At 38.9% G+C, this 24952-nt stretch overlaps 1 protein-coding gene across 1 annotated transcript; it reads right to left on the minus strand.

The window, feature by feature from the left end:
• Window positions 1-261: 261 nt before the first annotated feature.
• On the minus strand, window positions 262-20417 carry LOC139718717 (steroid 17-alpha-hydroxylase/17,20 lyase-like). The gene is made up of 10 exons (XM_071630178.1): window positions 20326-20417; window positions 17743-17920; window positions 16884-17057; window positions 8555-8648; window positions 8139-8297; window positions 6339-6547; window positions 5865-5987; window positions 4440-4679; window positions 3992-4090; window positions 262-3088 (listed from the first exon to the last, which is right to left on the minus strand). The coding sequence occupies exons 2-10, from the start codon at window positions 17906-17908 to the stop codon at window positions 2823-2825; spliced, it is 1530 nt and encodes a 509-aa protein (XP_071486279.1). The 5' UTR covers window positions 17909-17920; window positions 20326-20417; the 3' UTR covers window positions 262-2822.
• Window positions 20418-24952: the final 4535 nt, after the last annotated feature.

The following is a 24952-nucleotide window of genomic DNA, read 5'->3' on the forward strand; positions in this document are numbered from 1 at the left end:
GACGCACGACGCACGACGGACGACGGACGACGGACGACGGACGACGGACGACGCACGACGCACGACGCACGACGCACGACGGACGCCGGACGAAGGGCGATCGCAATAGCTCACTTGAGCCTTTGGCTCAGGTGAGCTAACAAGTATGAAAAAAAGGCACATTTCGGAAAATACATAATGAAATAAAATCGTATTGCAGCATATGATTACTACACAATTTATAACACACTTACTACACATTTATATGATATAACACTCTGTAGGCAATTATACCTCATCATGACACATTTGTCTACACGTATTTCCCCAACATATGCAATGATGATTAGATTTCTACTCTCAAGATCACTAGTTATCATGTAATACAGTCAACCTCACCTAAGTCGAATCTATTGGGACAGACGAAAACACTTCGACTTATGCGAAATTCGACTTCCGCGAAAGTCGAATTTTTTTCCATTTGTATTTCCTGACGAATTTTTCATAATGCAGTGTCTTTTTATGTTTTTATTGGTCGTGAAATTAAAGTAGACGGTAGTAAGATGTTGTAATTTGTTTGTTTTGTTCAAGTTTTAAAAAAGAATCCTGAAGCTCAATTATTGGACTGCGTTAATCGAAATGTGTTGCACATAATGTCTGCCAAAGATCGCCAAACAAAAATGGGTGTTCGGGGCGTTGTCATTTGTTTGGGGATGTCGTTTTTACTTCGGCAAGAGTTTCAAAACAATTAGAATTTTTTGTGAACCTTTTCCGCACAATGAGTCATGATTTGGTCGTGATTTGTTTTCAAAAATGTCTTTAATGTCTCGTCATAGCGCAAGACCATCGCCAGACGTGCGCGATGTTCGCAAAATCTTTGTGAAACCCCGAACAGACCGCCAGCTTCGGAGAATATCTTGCGCATGTTTCGCGATATTTCCCAATGAATTTTTATAACGCAGTGTCTTTTTTATGTTTTTATTGGCCATTAAATTACATTAGATGGTAGCAATATGTAGTAATTTAGTGTTTTTGTTTTGTTTGATTTAAAAAATTGTGAAGCTCAATTACTGGACTGCGATAATCGAAATACGCCGCGAGTAATGTGCGTTTTTGATGTGGTCACGTCGCGAGTGGCAAAATCTAACACTCACATTTTAGTCTGCAAAATTCATCAAACGAACGCAGGAGTTCGGAGGCGTCGTCAATTGTTTGGGGATGTCGTTACTTCAGCAAGAATTTCAAAAATATTTGATTTTTTTTTTTTGCGAAGCTTTTCCTCACAATGGGTCATGATTTGGTCATGATTTCGTCTAAAAAATGTCTCAAAAGTCTTGTCATTACGTGCGAGACCTTCGTCAGACGTGCGCGATGTTTGCAAAATCTTCGTGAAACCCTGAACAGACCCCGAAACTTTGGAAATTGTCTCGTGTATGTTTCGCGAAATCCGCGAAGTTCTTCCAATCATTTTACGACATAACTGCGATACCTGTTCATGTACCTTTTGAATCATTCTCACTAACGTTTGGCGCATGTTTGATGTATGACCTTTTAACGCTCTACGTTTTCTGCAAGACAAAATCATATCATACTACAGTAGTACATCCACTCATTAAGCAACTATATACACTGTATATGAAAACGAAATTTTGATATAAAAAAAAAAAGATCCCAAAGTACACTTTAAATTACTCTAAATGCATGCGGAAATTATATTTGAAACTTAAGATAATGTGTGGGGGAACCTAGGAAAAACGATGCTCGTTAATTGTGGGGTAGCCTAGGTCATCAGAAACAAACAACAACAAAGTGATGGTCTGCACACAAATACGCAATGGAAAAATGAAAGGGAAAGGAAGGAGAAATACAGGAAAGAGAAAATCCTCAACTCAAGACAGCTACATGTATGAATCTCCTTGGAAACATTATTCTCCGATGATTATTGAAAAATTTGCGTGGTTGCATTTCCGATGCGTGTTATTCGTAAGTAACCCTGTATTTTAGCAAAAGTACATGCGACATTTACACATGAATCATGAGAACTTGGCACAAACTGCGCAAAAATATGTTTTTGTTTTTTGCTTCATTGTCCGAACACATTTGCATAAAAACTTACGAATGTTGGATTTTGCCATTTGTGTTATTCACAAATCGTTCGCGTGCTCCGCGAAATCTCACTGAGCTGCAAATGTTTGTGGGTGTAGCGAATACTAGGGAATTTGCAAGCAAATTCGTAAACAAATGCAGTCAAACTTGCAGATTGTTTTTATTGTCGGAAACAGTTTTTGTTGTCGCAAAGAAATTTTGAACATGCTACGCTCACAAACATTTGCCACTCAGTGAGATTGGTGGAGATTGTAAGGATTGTTTCTTTCTCCCTTTTTCCCCACAAACCCTGCTGGGCCGCCTGCACATGGCTTGCCTCTAACCTTGAACATGTGATTTATGTTCTTCTCAGCTGGACATCAAGGATACAAGGGACATTAGGATTAACTTGCATTTGACTCTTGGAAGTATTTTATTACAAAGTAGTGCGATTTTTCCTTCGTTTGTTTGGTAAAGAATGAAAGAATGCTCACTTCCATGTTTGAATAACGTACCGGAAAAAAAAACTTTGACTTGTGCGAGGGAAATTACATGTATTTACACAAATCTGGACTCGAAATTATCTTCGACATAGGCAAAATTCGACATGTAAAACTTTGACTTGTGAAAGATTATTTTAAAGAAATAAGTAAAGAGAAAATCGGGACTTTTCTGGAGCTTCGACTTGGCCGAGTTTTCGACTTGTGCGAGGTCGACTAGAATCCCTGAAGAGAAGTCAAGAGAAGTGCTACATGGGATCACTCCTCAATTGGCCTGGGTGTGATGATGACCTCATAGGGGGTCAAGAGACGGCCTGTAGCTGTTTTAGGGATCATGTTCAGGAGACTCTCGCTCTCCTTACCCGGTACCTTGGAGAAGGTGTAGTTCTGGAGGAACCAGGAGAAGATGAGAAAGAGGTCGGCCTTAGCAACTGCCTCTCCGAGACAGCTACGGCGACCTGCTCCAAAAGGCATGAAGCTGGGAGGGTGCTGGCGGACTGTGCCACTGTCATCCAAGAAATGTTCTGTACAGGAGATCACAACATGTCAAAGTTTATATCTTTAGGTTTGCTGACTGAAGTATATCGTATGAGCAAATCAATCTCAAAGGGCTTTTTGTGATATGATTATTTAATTGTTTCAACTCAGTAACCATTTAACAGCGTTTTCTTTCATTTTGTTTTTACATGAGAGTCCAGATAGAAGGGACAAGTCTGGGTGAAGTTGAACGGAAACCCTACACTAAATGTTACTATGTTCCTAAAGCTTGTCTGAAATACTAATGTTAGGTACTACTGTTATCATTTCTACTTGCATTTATGATCACACAATAAATGACACAATCAGAGTGCACAAAATATGAGCACTAAGTTGCTCTACATGAAAATTTCTGAACTTTCATGGTTTTTGATTAACTCTTCTTTTCTTACAGCATGGTGCCAGATCAGCTTAACTCTCCATGAATTAATTAACAACTATCAATGAAAAAATCTTCCATATTCGTCACTCAAAATTGAGTGATAACAAGTAAAGTGTGTTTAGTGTGAAAAATCTCAATGGAACACATGTAGGAACAACTGAACCAATGCTTTCATATCCTTGGTGGTTGTTTGATGAACATGAATGTGGAAAAGAAGATACGAGCAAAGTCACTGCATCAAAGCTAATCTTGTCAGAGTTATCTGCTCAGATTTCACCAAATAAAGCTCTAAATGCTGAAAGTATGCAGAAAGTTTAACGTATTTAATTTTGTGTGTGTCCATCTCTTACACCTTTTTGCAGCCTTCACCCAATTTGGTACCAAGTTGGGCATGAGCTTGGCATGGTCAGTATGCTGCAGGACCCAACTCCATGCAAGCCTGGTGTGAAAGCCCCCTAAGCCTCCCTGAAAACTGCTCTTGCTATAAAACATACTTTGGGCTACATACCTGGCTTGAAGGAGTCTGGGTCATCCCATTCCTGGGGGTCAAAGTGCATGGAGTAAGTGTTGATCATGACAACGGCTCCTTTGGGAATGATGTAGCCATCTGAATAAAGGGACAGAATAGGAAGCGTGTTCATACTTTATCACAAGAACATTGAACAATTGCATCTGACATTATTAGCATGTGCAGAAATGCGATACATGGAATACATGGGAGTTTTCAGACAGTACTAGCAGCAGTATGTTAGTTTTTTTCACATTGCCATGCAATCAGTGAAATAAATTAAACTACTGCTAACTGCTAACAGCCGAGTTGAGTTTCAATCGAACACTGTCTCCAAGATGTGGCAATTCTGAACACAGATATTGCACAGTATACCTTGTTCCTACAACCACAGTGTTTAAAGGAGAGTCCTAGTCCAGAGGATTGGAGCCAGCTGATTAAAACTCACGTAGTTCAGTGTCCTTGGTAGTGGCATGTGGGACAGCTATGGGAGCAATGCTGCTGTAGCGCATGATCTCATAGAGAGTTGCCTCGGTGTACGGGAGTGTGCCACGATCCTCAATGGTTGGTACACGCTTCCGACCAATGACTGCATCGATTTCCTCTTGGACCTTTCTCTGGATATCTGGGAGTTCTGTTAGAAGAGCAATGGCCCAGTACAAGGTTTCCACAGAAGTTGTGGTCCCAGCTGGAAAGTATAAAATAAGAGGGATGAGAAAAACAAGAATAGATATTTTAAAATTGGTAATACAACCCAAGAAAATGCTTAGACCGATGAGATGTGCTGTTCGTAGAATCAACTTTAGCATCCAAATCAATCACAGTGTACAGCATTTACAAAACAGATGAACATGTTGAAGAGAATTGCTAGCTACTGTTTTATTCCACGTCAAGGCATCAGTAAGAAAGGTTTGACAAATGTGTCTAAACAGTGTGGGAACCTTAGCCTGCAATTCATATAATGCCACATGAATGGCAAGAAAGGGCCCTTGTCTAAATGTAACTGTGGATGTTTGCAATGGCACAATTTACAGTTATTCTAGAGGCGACTAATCTGCAAACTTCGTGACTCTAAGTGCAGTCCCTCAACAAATTAAAGATGCATTTCATAAATACAGTAAAATGGTAGAAATTCCATCAACACTGCATGGAAAGTAAAGAATTCATGGATTTTTACAGGTTTAATATGTTTTCACTAAATAGCTATCCTGAAAAACAATCTTCATACAAATTTAAATTTCAATTCATTTAGCAGACAGCATAATTGATAGTCATCTGGGGACCAATGACTGCATCACCTTCAAGTTCACCTTCATAGACATGTGGGTTGAGTGAATGCAGCAATATTAGTAGAACACATCAATGAGAGTTTGAGGAAAATCGGACAATCCGTTCAAAAGTTATGAATTTTTGAAGTTTCTGTTCAGTCAAGGCTGGATGACAAGACTACTATAGCTTGTGATATTATATGAGTACAACTATATAAAGAAAGTATAAAGAAATCGAAGATTTTCTCACTTTTCCCACACAATAAAAGAACACTTGTCTTTTCTCTTTCAGAAGTCATGGGAAATAATATTACCCCTAACATAAGTCAGTAACATGTCAAAGAAATGTGCACTTTATTCAAACAGTCAAGTTTTGTGAAATTCTCTTTTTATTTTCCTTTTAATATATTGTTGTACGCATGTGACATCATACACTGTAGTAGTCTTCTCCTCTAGCAGTGATTGTGCAGATACTTTGAAAATTCACAACTTCTGAACGGATTGTCTGATTTTTCCCAAACTTTCACTAATGTTTTCTACTAATATTGTTGCCTTCACTCAATCCACTATATGAAGGTGAACTTGTCCTTAAAAAAAAAAATCACCTCCAAAGATGTCAGCAATGGTCTGAAAGACGTGGGTGTCGGTCAGTTTCTCCACATTCTCACCCTCCTTTCTCGCATCGTCCTGGGCCTTCAGCATGAGGTGGTAGAAGTTATCAATGTTTTCTGCAAGAAAGGAGCAAACAAACAACATACACTTCATTGAACAAGAGAAAGACTATACATCTTCAACATTTGTAATGATTCTTTATTCATACACTCCAACCTGTTCCAGCTACTACCAGGTACCCGTCCATAGTGATTACGTGAAAAAACCATGAGAAAACATTTAAAAGACATGTGTGTACAGGATCCACCTGCCTATGCAATCAATCTATTATATTATTTTTGTTTGTAAATATATATATATATATTTTGTGTGTGTGTCCTTTACTTGTAATGTAGCAGTGAATCCCATTGCCCTTCTTTGATTTCTATGGCAAAGTAAATTTTGAGCACCTTTAGACAATGACAAACCTGGATCATAGGTCTTATCCAAGCCACTCAGTTGTTCCTTCAAGAACACAAAGAAGGTGGCTACTGTGTCACGAAGCAGCTTGGGCCCACTGGTAGGAAGATACTTGGCCCAAGAGAAGAAGTCTGCAGCAAGACCGAGACCAAAGCCCTCATTGATCTCTTCATTAATCTTCATCCAGCCTGTCACATTGGGGTCATTTAGCTCATACCTGGTATGTATGTAGATAAATGGGAATTTGAAAGAAATGAAGATCAAAACTTGGCATGAAGACACTGTGCCACCCAATGAACCTTTTAGCCCAAGACCAGTCTGACCAGGCTCTTGAAAATCATTGGACCACCTGCAGGCATCCCTATGAGTATTCCTCTATCTGGCTCACATGTCCCTTTCCAAGCCTGCTCTGTAATTTAGCTTCCATTGAGTGAGAGGGGGTTGACACTGCCAGAAACCTACAGGTGCTGTATGTTAACTTCTTGCCATATTTAGACAAGCATCACCTGATATTAATTGAAGGGTATTTTGTTAGATATTTTTTTCTGACAGACTGTTATAAGCTAATGAAGTCCTCGCATCTGATTGGCTGAGAGTAATTATGTCCAACAAATTTGTTAGACAAAACGCTTCATGAGAAGCCCCCTGATGTAATCATTTTTGCAGTATAAAATATACCAATACCTATGTACATACACCATACGATTACTTCATTGATCACTTTTGATTTCTGGCCACAAAGCAAGACTTTTGATGAATTTTTCTTTACTTATGTTCACCATAACTAGACATGCTAGGTTGCATCTCCATTTATTGATAAATTCAAATTGTGCGATATTTTTGTAATAACTGTACTACTTGTATTGAGTAGTTCATTGCACATACATATCTCCTTTGAAACTTTGTATTTCATCAAACAGACAAGCCTTAACCCATTCAAGAAGAGCTGATTTTGCTCTATTACATGTTTTTTATTGACATCTGCCTGACTTTACTCGGGACTAGTCTTCAATGTGTTGAACATAGAAGCTTTCAAAGGCAAATGTTATAGAGTATCCCAAAGAAATGAACTCATTTTCCCAACCTCCTGCAGGCAGACTGACAAATACATGAGTGAGCTATCTGAGCAAAAGACTGTTTAAAGTTATGATGCTGGTGTTCTCTTTGCAAAGGCATTTTTTCTCACAGAACAGTTTATCTTTTAATACAATCACAATTATCCCATCAAACACTTTTTCTTCCTTGAACCCTTTATGAATCAGGAATGATGACAAAATCAGTCCAATTCAAGATCTACAACTGAAACTGATTTTTAAGAGTATAAGAGTTATTCCTGATAACTATCAAAGAATTCCTAATATGTCAATGAATACAAACAAGAAAACCATATATATACACTTTGGATTAAGTTCTTTTGGAACACATAGCATTTGTGAGCCACTACATTCACTAACACTCGTAACACACACCTGGTGTACAAGTATATTGTGTACATAGTGAAGTACACCTGGCTACTGTGTCTATCTGTCCCTCCCTTTTTCTTGACCTACGGCACAGGGTGCATTTGCATCATTAATACACTGAGACAAATCAAGGTTGTACTACTAGGAGAACAAGGGTAGGACTTAAACATGTTTCATTTTCTTCTCAAATCCATGACAAACCGTCTACATTCCAATATGAAACTTTATATAACACAAAGTTTTCTGACATCACGTGAAGTAAACTGAGACCTAAAATCAAACTTTTATTAAAGAATCTAAAGTTTACTCATATACATTGATTTAGAAGTGACAATCAAAACTTGCTTTTTTCCGAAACACATCTGTGAGAGGATGTTGTAGAGGAGAAGATTGAGGAGGATCTTTGGGTTGATTGGTTTGCTGCCATTCTCACTCAGTGCCTTCTTCAGCTTGGGATACATGCTGGAGATTAGGTTCTGCAGAGGCTCCCCTGTGGCAAAATGTCTGTGACAAGAAAAGACAGTTACATTCAATAGTTAGGAGTCAAAGGACAAGTAATCATGATTCTGATGGTGATGGGAGTGTTCTCAAGGGAATCCCTTGAGAATCCCTTGAGAACGGCGAGAACATGCTTGCCGAAACGTCGAGATTTGGTAGGCCCTTTTCAGGGCCACTCACTTACTTCAGAAAGAATACGTGGTGCACAGTGAAGCCTTCTACCACCCAAACAACAAAGAACATTAATTTCAATTCCAACTCACCGCAGGGCCGTGTGAGCCAGCTTGCGATGAAGTTTCCAGGTTTCAGAGAAGGAGCTAAACGCAATGTCTTTGAAGCCTTCAGTGAATATCTCAACTGCAAATAAGGGAAAGCAGATATAAATACATTAAACACATGTAAGCATGGCACACCAAACATATCTTTTGATACATAAGAATTGCTGTGACAATACATTTCTCTACACAGCAAAAAAAGCTAGAAACCATCTTGAAATAATATCAATCCTACCTTGGTGAGTTTATAAGGTTAATCACTGTGCAGGAACAACTCTACATTTAATTTCAGCTTTTCTGGCTTCAGACACTGATATTCAATAATTGCTAATTCTCATTGATTTATCTTAATCAAATATCATTAAGATAAATCACAAATATTGTCATTTAACTTATGACAGACATCACCAAATTGAAGAAGTACACATACAAACATCAACATGTATTTTCAAATAGAACATAAGTTTCTCAAATTGAATTAAACACCACACATTTCATGGGGCTCAGTCCTTTAACCAATGTCTCTTTGGCTTTGCAAATAGGTTGTCTAATGTCATTACCACCTACAAGTCCATTGACAGTGGGATGCTAGTATACCAAGTGTTACATATTGGCAAGTATGACAACATTACAGAAGGAACAGGTAAATGGATCTGTCAAATATCATGTTGTGTCTGTTTGCAATTCAGGATTTTTTTTTCTTTTGTAATGTAACATGTGAACAGAAAAATGGTTTGGAAGATAACCTTGGACGTGAATTTGTGTGATGTTTGGCTTAAACTATTTCAATACTTTCTGAAATTGGTGTATGATAAACGGAAAAGTGCCAGGCATGACATGCCTTGAAAGAAAGAAAGAAAGAATTCACCCGTGTTCTGGAAAGCAGCATATTGTACATGTTGTACTGTTTTTACAGTATTACCTATGATATCTGTGTATACCACTTATGATACAATCTCAGTCATATGATCATGTTTCTATGACTGGATGGCTTGTGTTGTATAGTGAACAAAGAAATTCAATAATAATTGCTGCTGAGGGAAACATGTCAGTACCTGGCAGAATTTTATTTTGATATAAAAACAAACAAAAACTTTTGAATTACATTATACAACCACTTTAACAGCAGTGTTTAATAGAGACATTGCCTGCTTCATGCAAACATTCCACAAGATGTGAGAGGTAGGGCAATATGATCAAAGTGTTACATAACTCCTTGGGTTTAAATGATGATGATGTAGTCTGGTAGGAATGGGGGGTCCCCATGCACCCCCCGAACACATTTTTTTAACTTACTTTTTTGTAACCCTTAGGGTGTCTAGTTAATGAATTTTTTTGTTCCCAAGAAAAAATCGTGTCCCATGGGGGTCATTGGCGGCCATCTTGGCAGCCATCTTGGATTTTCAGGGAAAATCATTATCTTCCATAACTTTTGAACTACACAGCATAAAATTATAAATAAAGCATTTCTTCAGGGTAAACGTGACACGAGGAATCGATTGCAATGGTTATTTACGTGATTAAAGCGAGTCTGAAACAAGAAAAGCCTAAAAATATGCAAATTTCGGTGTCATTTTCACCGAAAAATACCTAAATAGTTTAACTTTTGAATTACACAACATACAGGGACAAATAAAACAGTAATTCAGAATTAATATGGCATGAGGAATCGTTTGAGAGAGTTATTTACATGATTAAAGCAAGTTACATACAAGAAAAGTCCAAACATGCGAGGAAAACCAGTGTCGTTTACCCTAGAAATATTCCCAAGTGAATACAATCTCATATCTCCTAAGAGTAAACTAACCTCTTTTTCTTAACAGTCTGGTAGGAATGGGGGGTGGGGGTCCCATGCACCCTCCTTTTTGTATCCCTTAGGGTGTCTATTTGATTCTTTTTGTCTCCAAGTGAAAATCGTGGCACATGGGGGGTCATTGGCAGCCATCTTGGATTTGCGAGGAAAATTATTAATTTCTATAACTTTCTATAAGTTTCCAACATACAAGGACAAATAAATAATTTCTCCAGGGTAAATTTGGCATGAGGAATCGATTGACATTGTTATCTACATAATTAAAACAATTATGATACATGAAAAATCCAAACATGCGAATAAAACAACAGTGTTGTTTGCTCTGCCCAAATAGTCCATATACATACATGACAATTATATACCTCATATGATTGACTAACCACTAAAGTCTAGGAATGGGGGATCCTCATGCACCCTAAATTTTTGTATCCCTTCAAGGTGTCTATTAGATGATGATTTTTTTTTCCAAGTAATAATCGTGTCGGAGGGGGGGGGGGGGGGGGGAGTCATTGGCGGCCATTTTTGATTTGAGAGGAAAATCAGTAAATTCTGTAACTTCAGGGTAACTGTGTCATAAGGAATCGATTGAGATGGTTATTTTTATGATTAAAGCAAGTTTGATACAAAAAGTCCAAAATACGAAAAATTTGGTGTCATTTAGGCCTACACCGTAGAGTACCCAAAATCCGTATACATACATGACAAACTACTTCACAAAAGTGACTTGGCACTTTGTCTTTAGATCATAGCTCAAATATGGTGTTTTGTTTATAAAAAAATATGCAACATGCAACTCCAAGCATTTTGACGTCTCACTTGTTGAAATCAAATGAAAAATGTAAGCACGATGGCAATTGATATGCAGATACCCCTAAAAAAGCAGATCGAAAGAGGTCAACATACAAATTTTGACCACATGTGAAAGTGACTAATCGACAAAATTCAAACCTAAAATGTAATTGAACACTTTTTGAGTGCATCTTCTATTTCATATAATTTTGTATTTGAAGAGTTTGAGTAAGTGTAATTTCATAAAGGAAATCACTGTACCAAAATGCTCTGTCGGTTTCACCAATTTAGGTGTCATATTGTTATCATTAAACTTATTTAAGATTAAGTTAGAATGGTTCATTCAAACGTATTTGTTTAAAGCCTTCCTGTCTGAAAATAAACATATGAAAATCACTTGACAGTCAGAAATCCACTCTCTCTCTATGACTTTAATTTGTCTAACATATTCTTAATTCTCATCCTATGCAATTATACAAACCACAGATTCGGTAAGCGATAATATGTTAGCTTTGGGTTTTACACTTCTGGTAATTTACAGTCATCATCAAAACGATCATTGTAATCAATGTCTGGCTCCTCCTCTTCATCCTCCTCTGTCTACGGAGTAACTTTCTGAAGCAAGTCAATGAGGGAAGTGGGAAGGATAGGGCCACTTGACCACACCGGATCCATGATACCGAAGGCTGTCTTATGCCACCTTTGTCCAGGATTAAAGCGGTAGCGCACCAGAAGATTGGCTAGTCAGATCGCTTGAAGATGGCAAGGTGGTACCCATGGTTCACACATTGAAAGTGTGAAATAAGGTTGCCTCTGCCAGGTGGGAGCAAGGAGAAATCCACCTTGGATTTGGTCATCAGTTGCTCGCCCTCTCCCACCATCTGTTTCAGCATGATGCTGCGAACGCCATTATGATAGACTTCTCCCGGACCTCGCTATACATTTTAGGCATGTGAATGCTTCAATGTCATCTGTCACCTCTGGCTCCACGGACCACCCATCACCAAGAATTGTGAGGAAAAAACACTCAACTTGGCATATTGTAAAGTCATATTCTAATATTTTAGTAGTGTTTATTATGATATAATACTGAGCAACTTATTAGATTTCAGTAAAATACTTCTGAAATCACGAAATCAAACAACTCTCACCTGAATGCTATGTGGTATATGGGGTGGCTTTTGTTGATTCTTTAGGGGTCCAACTTTTCCCAACCCATTAAGGCACTTTAATTGTTACATCTTCCCCGGTAGTCCAGGTATTTTGGTATACAGTATAATTATGAGCTCCCGTTGATTCTATATAAATGCAAGTTAATTGACATTGACAACCTGGCAATACGTGACAGTCCGTTTATTAAGAAAGATACTACATTGTAGAATGGATTAAGCAAGGACCAAGGGGATCAAGGAAATGTGTGTCTGGATCCCTCACCAAAGCTACCTTGTACCTAAGTTTAGCAGCGCACTTGAGGTAGAGCACGACCCTGGTGTCCGTCTTCTTATACTGGTTAGACAGTCACTCATGGATATCGCGCCATTGTCTCTTGGAACATATCATTGTGTAAACAAAAGGAATGTAACAGAAATCACATTCTCTGAAGCTTAAGTGATTCCTGTTACATTCTTTTTGTTCACCTAATTATTCATCCCAGGAGACAATAAGCTCTATCCATGAGCTGCCGTCTAACCAGGAGAAGGACACCAGGGTAGCGCTCTACCTCGAGTATTCCACTATTAAGCTTGGGTACAAAGCAGCTGTGGTAAGGATACCAGACAGAGATTTTTTCTGGATCTTCTTGCACCATGCTCACTCCGTCACCCTCACTATCCTCCTTGATAAATGGACTGTCGAGCATTGCCAGATTGTGAATGTCGTTGAACTGGCATACTGAATCAAAGGGAGCGGGCTACTGTACCACAATACTTGGACGACATGTGTTTACAGGGGAAGATGTAACAAGTGCCTTCAAGAGTAGGGGCGAAGTCGGACCCCTAAAGAATCTACAAAGCCACCCCATGTACCATACAGCATTCAGGAGAGAGTAGTATGACATTATAATCTCTGCAATATTTTACTGAAATGTGGTAAATTGTTCAATATTACATTATAATGAACACTGCAGAAATCTTACAACATGACTTTGAAATGTGCCAATGTTTTTTGTCCCCCACTTAAACCTTGGAGATGGGTGGTCTGTAGAGCCAATAAGAGGTGACAGAAGACATTGGAGCATTCACATGCCTAATGTATGACCACAAGAGGTGGAGAAGTCTATTTACAGCAGCATCATCCAAAGCAGATGATGGGAGAGGGCGAACAAATGACTACAAACTCCGATGTGGATTTCTTCATGCTCATATACACCTTGCAGTGACAACCTTATCCCACACATTAAATGTGTGACCCATCGCCTTGCCATCTTAAAGAGAGCTGACCAACCAATCTTCTGGTGCTCTGTATATGACTCCTTTGATTCTGGACAAGGATGGCAGAAGGAAGCCTTTGTTATGATGGAGCCAGTGTGGTCAAGTGGCCCTATCTTTCCGACTTCCCTCATTGACTTGCTTCAGAAAATTACTGAGGAAATGAAGGAGGATGAAGAAGAGGACCCAGACATTGATTACAATGATCGTTTTGATGATGACTACCGGTATAGAAATTAAAGAAGTGTGAAATGAAAACCTGATATATTGCATAACCGCTTCTGTGGTTTGTACAGTTACACAGGGTGAGCATTCAGAATACTTTTTAAGAAAAGTGAAGTCATATTGTGTTACTTTATATTTTTTCAATATACGTTAATTCCATACTTCATGAAAAGCATATACACATGTCACAAACGTTGAAATATATAGATGATGACTGGCGGCGTAGGGAACATACCCAATGTTCCACCCGAAGGGTTTGAAATGCTATTGAGGGAGGTTATAAGTGCGCTGCGGTCCTAGGCCTTAATTCTGTCATTTGTCACGTGGAAATGTTTTCCCATGGGAGAACATTACAAGAATGTTCGCCCATGGGCCAACATAACGAATGTACTTCCATCACGTGACTGTGTTCAGCCAATCACTAATCGGTATGTGACTAACCCTTTCAAAATATCATTATGTCTTTTGATAATAGCTTGAATATTGCGTCTTATATCAGACAACTTGTAACAGAATTCGAAAGGAAACTTAATTCCAATCAATGTGAACTTGAATTGAATGCATACAGGATGTAAGCACAAAAGCGATTCACATGCAAATATTTCTAAATTAAAGTAGCAGCAATCCACATTGATATACAGTCCCTATTCACAGGCTAGATTTCCGGCTGTCAAATGAAATGTTTCTCTTTTTGTTTTCGGACAATAAACTTTAAGCAAATACATTTGAATGAACTGCTTTTTTAACTTGAGAATAAATGAAACCATTTTGGCATCTAAAATTTTTTAATCGGCTCGACATTTTGACACAGTGATTGTTTCCTTGAATATATCCCAACTCAAACTCGTTTTAAATATAAAATGAAACGAAATTGAACGTGCACAGAGATGGTTAAATTTCAGTTCAAGTTTTATCTTTGTCAATTAGTCACTTTTAAGTGTTGTGATCAACATTATTCTCATGTGTCACCTCTTTTTAAGGGTATTTGCATATGAATTACCACAGTGCTTACATTCTTATTCTATTTCACAAAGTGAGGGGTGACAATGCTTGAAATTAATTTTCTCTTCAGATTCTATTTAATGTTTTTGATACAAAACAAAAAAGGCCTATTTGGGCAATGATCTAAAGACAGAGTTGTTAGTCACTTTTGTGAGGTATGCAATTTGTCATGTATGTAGCATGAAATATTTGGGCCATTTCCAGAGTAACAGCACTTAATTTTTCAGTTTTGGGACATTTCTTGTGTCAAATTTGCTTTCATTATGTAAGTGACAATCTCAATTGATTCCTCATGCTGTGTTTCGTCTGAAGAAATGTTTTATTTGTCCCTGTATGTTGTATATAGTTCAAAAGTTGAACTATTTGGGTACTTTTCAGTGTAACCGATACAGAATTTATTATATTTGGGACTTTTCTTGTATCGAGCATTTTTTAATCATGTAAATAACCATCTCAATCGATTTCTCATGTCACATATACCCTGAAAGAATGTTTTATTTTTCCTTGCATGTTGGAAACTTCAAAAGTTATAGAAACTAATGATTTTCCTCGCAAATCCAAGATGGCTGCCAATAACCCCCATGTGACACGATTTTCACTTGGAGACAAAAAAAATCAAATAGACACCCTAAGGGATACAAAAATGAGGGTGCACGGGACCCCCCCCCCCCCTTTCCTACCAGACTGTTAAGAAAAAGAGGTAAGTTTACTCTTAGGAGGTATGAGATTGTCATGTATATATGTATATAGACTACTTGGGAATATTTCTAGAGTAAACAACACTGGTTTTCCTCGCATGTTTGGACTTTTCTTGTATGTAGCTTGCTTTAATCATGTAAATAACTCTCTCAAACGATTCCTCATGCCGTATTAACTCTGAATTACTGTTTTATTTGTCCCTGTATGTTGTGTAATTCAAAAGTTAAACTAATTGGGTAGTTTTCGGTGAAAATGACACCGAAATTTGCATGTTTTTAGGCTTTTCTTGTTTCAGACTTGCTTTAATCATGTAAATAACCATTGCAATCGATTCCTCGTGTCATGTTTACCCTGCAGAAATGCTTTATTTATAATTATATGCTGTGTAGTTCAAAAGTTATGGAAGATAATGATTTTCCCTGAAAATCCAAGATGGCTGCCAAGATGGCCGCCAATGACCCCCATGGGACACGATTTTTTCTTGGGAACAAAAAAATTCATTAACTAGACACCCTAAGGGTTACAAAAAAGTAAGTTAAAAAAATGTGTTCGGGGGGTGCATGGGGACCCCCCATTCCTACCAGACTAATGATGATGATCCACAGCATTTGTATGGCGCCATATATCTGTTATAGAAACATTCAAAGGCGCAGACTCCTCCAAGACAGACTTTAGCAATTGAATGTCCGGTAAAAAATGTGAGTTTTGAGTGAGGCTTTGAAGTGATCCAGTTTGTCAATTTCGCGGAGGAAAGATGGGAAATGAAGCCCAAACTGTATCATATGTGTACACTGTATATAAACTGATCAATACCCAGCTATTTTCCACTTTTCAAGGTACTTCTCAGCTTTGGTTTAGTACAAATGTAGTGCACAATAGCTTGCATGATGTATATAATGACTAAAAGCACTGATCTTCTTACAACACAAACATTCAAATGTGACAGGAGCACAGAAAACTGTGATCATCAATTGCAAGAAATGGCAATTATCAGTAGTATTCCTGGGTTTGCTCATACAACATGAAGAAAGTGAGGAATGGGATATGTGTTCTACTTCCAGTTTATGAGGGGACCGTTAGCCATTATGCTACTAAAGACAGCATTCATGAGGGTTTCACTTCCTCCCACAAAATGAAGAGTGGCACTTGTGTGTGTAATTAACTGACTTATCAATGCTTTGCATACTTTGCGCATCATGAACACACATCACTGTGTTTCCTCTGGTTGTGATGTGCACATTCACTTGTCTCCTAAATGTAGCTATGCAACGATGTGTATGAGAACTAATTTACATTATGCAAAACAATGCAAAATTATCAAAATATGACAATTTTTAAGTCATTTTTGTTCTGGGAAACTTACCAGAGTGAAAATCTGGTCGTCCAGCAAAATCCACTCCTTGTTTGATGACAGCATCTTTGATGGCCTTTTGACCATTCAGAACCACCATCCATCGCTCTCCTACCTTGAAACCAAAGATGTTGCCGTATATCTTGGCCCACTGTCCAAATATAATCTGTGGACTGTCAATCATGCCTGGATACAAACATTGTGAATCAAGAGGACAGTAAATGAGTAATCAGATCAACCATATCACATACATAGTCATCAAAAAGTCCAAATGATGGTACGGTACCGTAAATGGCAATGACTTTCAAACAGAAAAGTCATGCCATCAAAACACACACACACACACACACAAAAAAAAAAAAAAACAACACATAAATTCAGAGTCATCAGTCAGTCTTCTTCACTCCTTACAGCTTTCATTTCAAGGCACTTCATACCAACAGAACCTTTGTGGAAGACACAGCAGAAACAATATGAAGCTCATAAATCTTAATCAATGTTGCAGGATCATTCCATATTTTCACCTGATGCATGTAGTGTACATGTGGGTAAAGCTCAGAACAAAATATCGCAAGTTGTATTACACGAATGTACTGGCAGCTTGAAAGATAAGTATAGAAATGCCCTTATCATAGCTGTGGGCAAGGCATAACAGCACTATCTCTTTGAATTTTATATGATGTCATCTAATATACAATCATACAATCTCTCTAGTCTCTTTTCATTAAATGGTTTGCAGTTTTATCGTCAGTTGCAATGAGTACAGGTACTGATGCACCAAGTACAATGCTCAGACCTGATTAGTTGATGCTTCGTTAATGCCATCCTAGCTTAAATTACTACAAGTGGTCCATGGTCTAGTGGTGCTTACCAAAGATACTCCCCACAATGGGCAGCCCTCTTGGTCCAGGAGGAAAGCGGTGTGGTCTCTTCACTGACCAATAAGCCAGAGTTAAGGTGACCAGTCCAATAGCTGCAGTGATGGTCAGACTGTTGATCTGACCTACACTGAAAAACATTCCTAGGATGTCTTTCATACTGGATACCTCCTGAGTAATTGTAAATAGACCATTGAATTTACATGAAAAGTGAATGGTAAATATAATGTCACAGATTGAGGACAATTTTGACCTTCTTACTGAAGTACAAGCTGAAATTTTGGCATGGAAGTGTGTTCTGCATTCAAAGTGGAGTTTGACTTCTCTTATCCAGCCACCCTTTATCTGGATTTCTCTATGATCTGGACACCATCTCGCCATGACTTTCTTCTTCTTCTTTTTTCTCGAACAATTACGAGGACAATGGGGATTTCAAATTCAAACAAAACTCCTACACAAACTCACATGAATTATGTATTATTCCCAACATGATAACATACAGTCACCTGCAGTCACTTACAAATTGTCATCTAAATAAGATACATTCAGATATTCACTACACCCAAGTCACTGCAAGAACAAGGACAGAAAACCTCTCACTGGATCAGGGCATGGTACAGGGTATCCTTCATTGCGCAAGATTTTATCAGAAAATGTTGAAAGCAGACCAGCTGAGGAGGACGTGACATGTTCAGAAATGCTACCTGAAATAGGTTACACGTACAGCAGCTACCATTATGTAGGCAGCTGTGTGTACTAACCCGTTTGAAGACGGTTTGATTTTGCTACAACACGCATTTCCCATGGACGCTTGCCCGAGTATACTCGGGACTCGTCCTCAACGGGTTAAATATGAGTCTCCCATATCCAGCCAAATCCCTTATCTGCATGAGTGCCAGTCCTGACACGTCTGGATACGAGAGGTTGGACTATACCGCGTACACGTAGCCTATTGCCAAGCCCCAGATGGCATATGGCCCACATATAGCGCTAGACCTATGGTAGTTGCTAGTAGTTGCAAGCAATCCATCTGGCATGGCTTGCTATTTTGTTTTGTAACAAGTTATATTTTTTTCTTGTTGTTTTTGCAGATTTCTATATCAGCTCATGATAATAGTATAGTTATCTTTTTGTAGACCAAAGGTGATTCATGAAATTAGCACAAATAAATTAACCACTGCAAAAATTTCAGCTTGTACATATTATACACAACTTCTTAAATTCATTTTACTGAAATTCTATGAAAGTAGTGCATTGTACAATATGACAAAAACTAACTTATCAATATAAACTACAAGATTATCTTTACAGAGCTTTTTTTTTTCAAAGCATTCTGTCTACAAGTATTCTGCTACATTTTGCCCTTAGAACCAACTGCAAGAATTTCAATGACTGATCAGATTTGGAAGTATAGTGCAATTCTTCATGTTTGTTCCTCAGATGCATGTATAACGCAACACACTGAGTTTACCATTACCCAGTGCTACAATGAAGAAAAATAACCCAACAACAACATCAATAGGCTACACATTTTCTCCTTAAAACAATTCCAAGGGCGAAATATGAATGTTGGTCACATGAACAAGTAAAAAAATTGGGAATCCCTATCAAGTTTTGCAATTATGAACATCCTTTCCCTTACATACGGTATTGTTTTTTTACGGCTTTGGCTTTATGGATTGCTTGTATACTTGTCAGTTTTCCCCTCTGCTGAATGTACTATTACGTAAAGTGACTCATCAGCAGTTCTACAGTATCTGTAGAAAATATTGTGCTATTTACTGATCCCTCAGTGTCTGCTGATGATGTCTAAAATAAGCTGGTTGGACTCTACATAATTATACATACAGTGTACTATCAATCATACCTTACTCTCAGTTTCTCCGCCAAGACCTTAAGACATTGCAATGATTGCTCTAGCTGCTGAATTATAAATCTGTCAACCAGTTGAGGAGAGGCTGATTTTGCTACATGCGTTTTCCACAAGACACTTGCCCGTGTACTCGAGACTCATCCTCATTCCTAAATGGGTTAAAGTCATAAAGACTCTGAAGAGGATACGTACAAGTCTATAAACCTGGGCAAGACTACACTGTAGTACTTCACCACCACATTCATTAGTCATTACCTAACATTAAGTAACAATGTAATGATGACATGAAATCTTCACTCTGTTTTAAACTCAACTTGATATGTCACTGAATTAGTGAATTTATGTACAATGTAGGCGCTGTCCAATGAATATTATCAAGAAACTTAATTTCCTCAGGCTGTGTAAAAAAGACTGTTTGAAGCAGATATCATTAATAAATTATAGTAGTAACTTAGGACCCTGTTACTTAATAGTAGGCCTACTGTTACATTTACAATTACAGCCCTGTCTGTCGCTGCGCACAAGGGCTCGCCTTGCTTCGCACGGTGTCTGGTTGGTTGGGCTGACTGTTATCATGCTCTCCTCCTCGATCCTCCTCTACCCTTTTTTAACGACAGCATTAATTTCGACAAGAGAACGGTGCGAAGTAATACCTTAGGTTTGCCTCATATAGCTGTCAGGTCACAAATAACATATAACTTACGGAGATATGAAATAACTGGGTTGAAATGCTCTAACCGAGACCGACCGAGTCCTCTTGAAGCTTGCTCGTAGCTGGTCGACGGTCAACACTACTGACAGCGCTTAGGTAATTACAAATGTAGGTTGCCTATGTATATGGGTCACCTCCCTGTTGTGACAGAACATCGACAGTGCAGATCTATGGGCTGTGCGACGCACAACACAACACATGAATAATAACACAACACAACCAAGACATTCTAGTTAGTGTGCACACAAACTTGATGAACTGCGGACCCTCCGCCCCGGGGGCGTGTTTTTTTTAGACGGCACAGATTGGGGAAACTAAAAATCTATCGGGGACCCTATCCCTAAACCTAACCTTAATCCTAATCCTAACCCTAACCATCAAACCCTAACCCTAACCCTAACCCTAACCCCAACCCTAACCCTAACCCTAACCATAACCATAACCAAAAACCCTAACCCAACGTTTTTCCCATAGGTTTAACACGCGCCATGCCCCAATCTGTGCCGTCTTAAAAAAAAAACGCGCCCCGGGGCCCCGCCCCGCCCCGCCCCGCCCCGCCCCGCCACCCCCACACCCCTCCCCCACTACGAGTAAGAATACAGTACATTGTACAGTTGTACTTGCATATATTTCACGGGTATATAACTTTACGCTTGAGGATCCACTTTTTGAAGAAAACCCCCTTGGGACTTGAAACCTCCCCTGTTGTTTAGGTATGCTACAGCTGAAGTGTTGTCTACACGCAGCAAAACATGCACATCTCTTTAGTTCTTTGCAGTACGACTTGAGACCATGCCCAGCCGCAACTAATTCAAGATAATTGATGCCACTCTTATATGCTTTGCATTATGTAGTTCCTTCTCACTCCATCTTTCCCCAGTACTACTGTGAAGGTTTGTGGCGCCCCATCCTGCCCCACTACTGCATCTGAGCGCAATTCTAGATCTGCTTTCTTTCTTTGGATTGGTGCGAAGGCAGTGTGAATGTGCTCTACCCACCACTGAAGCTCCTGTTTTGCTTCTGTGGTTTGCTTATACTATGCAAAGGATCGGAGCGCAGCGACCGAGCCTGAGCGAGCGGAGTGAACGGGAGAGGGGAGGGTGTGGGAACTTTTTGCATTTTGATGTTTTAAATGGTGCAATTTGATGCATGTTTTTGCGCCTTTTATCGACTTGAAACGGCCCCACTTGTTTAAGCAGGTATAGCAGGCTATTTTGATGTGGATTGTCATTGAATAATTTGCCTATAAAGCGGTATAAATAAACTTCTTGTATTGATTGTTACAATGAATTTCATGAACACTGTCTGTTAAGCAATCAAACAGAAAATGCATGCACACGAGGGTGTACATATAAGGGATATTTCTCCTCTCACACGAAGGTGATTTTACATTTCAGACCTGAAATTCAGCTATAGCTGGTGCAAACTTTAGGTGCAATACTTTTCTAGCCCCCCCCCCCCCTCCCAAAAAATATTAATGGAAATAATCTGGACTTTTTTCAGGAAATTCTTAATTGCAAAATCACGGCATTTAGCTCTTATTCCGCGTGTGCATCATCTGTGTGTATGTGCAAAGTCTATTGAGGTAGAGGGGAAGGTACTGTGGGAGGGGGCGCTCGGTGGAGCTTTTGCGTTTTTAAAATCAAGAAAAAGCGATTTGAAGCACACTTTTTGTGAGAAATTTGGGTAGTGTGATTCCCCCCCCCCCCGATTCTTCCCCTTTCTTTCTTTCTTTTTTTCTTTTTTTTCACAATCCAAAAAGTGTGTGTTTGTGTTTGTGTTTGTGTGTTTTTTTTTTTTTTTTGGGGGGGGGAGGGCTGCAACCCCCCAGCCCACCAGCCCCCCCCCCCCCCGGTTCCGCGGCCCCTGCATTTATATGTTAGATTAGTGTAAAGTCATGTAAAAATGAGTATTTTTTATTTTCATTTCATCAATTTTTGTACAATTTTTATTCGCACATCCCCGTGCCTGTACTATTAATGTGCCGCTTGTTTTCTAAGAAGGGACGGCGAAAAGTAATTACCATCATAAAGACATTCCTTTGAGAGTGACGAGTCATGATGCAATGCCACATGAATCAATTGTCCTATCTCTGAGGCAGCTCCAGTTTAGCACATACAGTTTGTACTTCAACTATTTCTGAGTGGCATGGCGGCATATAACATGGGATCAAAGGGAATGAGACTGTTGTTACTCCTATTTCTCAAACCTCCTTGGTCAGACCTATGACCCAGCTCACATAAATGGACGTTTTCTGAACGTTCTTGAAACGAGCCAAGTTCGTTGTTTTGACGTTTTGTCTAAACGTTTTCAGAACGTCTTTTTGTTGAAGGTTTTCGACGAATTTAAAACGTTTCAAATGGACGTTATAAAAATGTGTTTTAAACGTTTAAAAAACCAATACAAATCCTTTCAGACTTTCTAAGGACCTGCAGAGAACCTTTTTGGACGTTATAGACGTTAGAAAACCTTTTAAGAATATTAAAAACGTTCTGTGGACGTTCTGCGGACGTCAGTGTCTTTTATCTTGTTTCCAAATTTTAGATTTTCTCATTTTCAAAACGTCCATACGAAGACGTACGGAACCTCGAAAAACAAAAACAAACGTGTAGGAAACGTTCTGAAAACGTTATGTGCTTGCTGGGGGTGCATTATTTATGGCATTCGGTCTCGATGTTTGCCAAAAGGAGCAAAACAGAAGAATGCACAAGTTTACAAATCAGTTATGCGCTATAGATATGAACGAATGGAAATTGAGCGATGGTGTACTACCAGCAACGTTAACACTTCGTTCAAAGCATGTGTAGATGGTCATGCTATCTGACACTAGACATATCGCAGGAACTACAGGCCTATAATAGTTTTGATTAAAACTGTATTCTTTAGTATAATTGGTTGAAAGAGCTTCACCTTGGCCTAGGTCTTTAGGCCGGTATCTTAGGCTCTGGTCAGAATGTGACATGTTTGACACCCAATGGCATACTATTTGCAAAATGACGATTTTTTTTTTTTTTTTAATGACGACATTTTCCAAATAGATACTATTTGTGAAATGATGTTACAATAGACCTATTCTCACATCGCACACTACTTCGTATCGTCATCTTTGCGAAATGTAACAGTTTCTAGCAGAACAACTATACACTCTTAAAACATCCGGGTAAGAACTGACCTGGAAAGGGTCCGTTGGGGGTCACAGCCCGTGCCGGATCAGAAATGACAAGGAATGGGGTCAGATATGACCCCATTCAGAGTCATGAATTGGGTCAGGGTGACCCCATTCCGGGTCTTCATGACCAAATTCCCAGTCATTATTGACTCGGAACGGGGTATGATCCCAACGGACCCCTAAGTTCCGGGTCATTTCTGATCCAAATTATTTTATAGTGTATAATGATGTTAATGTCCGTCACAAAGCAATAAATTGTGACATCGCACAATGCTTCGTATACCGTCATTCTGCGAAAATATACTGTAACCATATAGGAGTCATACAATGTTTGTATATAATGCTATATAGTGGGCGCCACTTATCACAAGCCGTGCTTCTTGGGGATTATGTATGGTTTGGTTTTCAATAAATCACTCTGTGAAATGTAACAATTTCTAACAAAACAACTGAGACATCACAAAGCAATTTTGACTTGAAGGTATCACCAGCAACAAGTAGCAGTCTCTCTACACCCCGCATCGTGGGCTGCTCCGTGTGGTCCGGTGTAGAATCCCCTCCACAACATGGCATATCCACCACACAAATTACTGTACGGGATCGCCTCACATGCCCTTTTTAATCCAAAAATGTAGAACAAATACACTCTGCCTAATTTCGAGCTTCTGGTTAAAAAGTTAGGTTTCATTGCCTTCAAGAGTATTATTCACTATTCATACATACACACACACACACATACATACACACACGCACATAATGTATATATCTAGGCGTTTGTATGTAAATGAATTATCATGACTATGATAATAGGCCTATAAATATTCAAAAAAATAATTGAAACAAATAGGGAAAAGAGAAAGAAGGGGAAGAGAAAAACTGAGAAAATCAATGACATCTGAAAATGGATTTCATTGATTGCATGTTACAAGTGATGTCGATCAGTTACGATATCTATCAAACCATCTTATTGGAGATATCCGGAGATATACATATTATAGATTTTATGATGGATGTATAATAGTTAAAATAAAGAGAGTACATAGTTTATAGATTGAACGAACATCCGGCTATGTTGAGTGTGGGATAAAGAGAGTGCAAACATGTACACAAAAGGGCGTAAACAGCAAGTGGGGGATGCATCCCCAGCTCACATGGGGGGGGGGGGGGGTTGGCATGATCATCCCAAGTGTTCCCCATCATCATGACAAAAATATTGAATATTGAATATACATGTAATTATTCTTGCCCTCCCCCGAAACTGGACTGCCACTTTTCCTGTGTATGACTGCGTGTGTGTGTGCGTGTGTGTGTGTGTGTGTGTGTGTGTGTGTGTGTGTGTGAGTGTGTGCGTGTGTATGTGTGTGTGTGTGTGAGTGTGCATGTGTGGTTACTATCATTTTTTCTTATAAAATATATGATAGCACACATACCCCAGGTCCTGTCTACGCC

The sequence above is a fragment of the Diadema antillarum genome, unplaced genomic scaffold, assembly GCF_040938485.1.
Source record: "Diadema antillarum isolate AM-2024a unplaced genomic scaffold, OU_Dant_1.0 scf00000099, whole genome shotgun sequence".
Lineage (NCBI taxonomy): Eukaryota > Metazoa > Echinodermata > Echinoidea > Diadematoida > Diadematidae > Diadema > Diadema antillarum.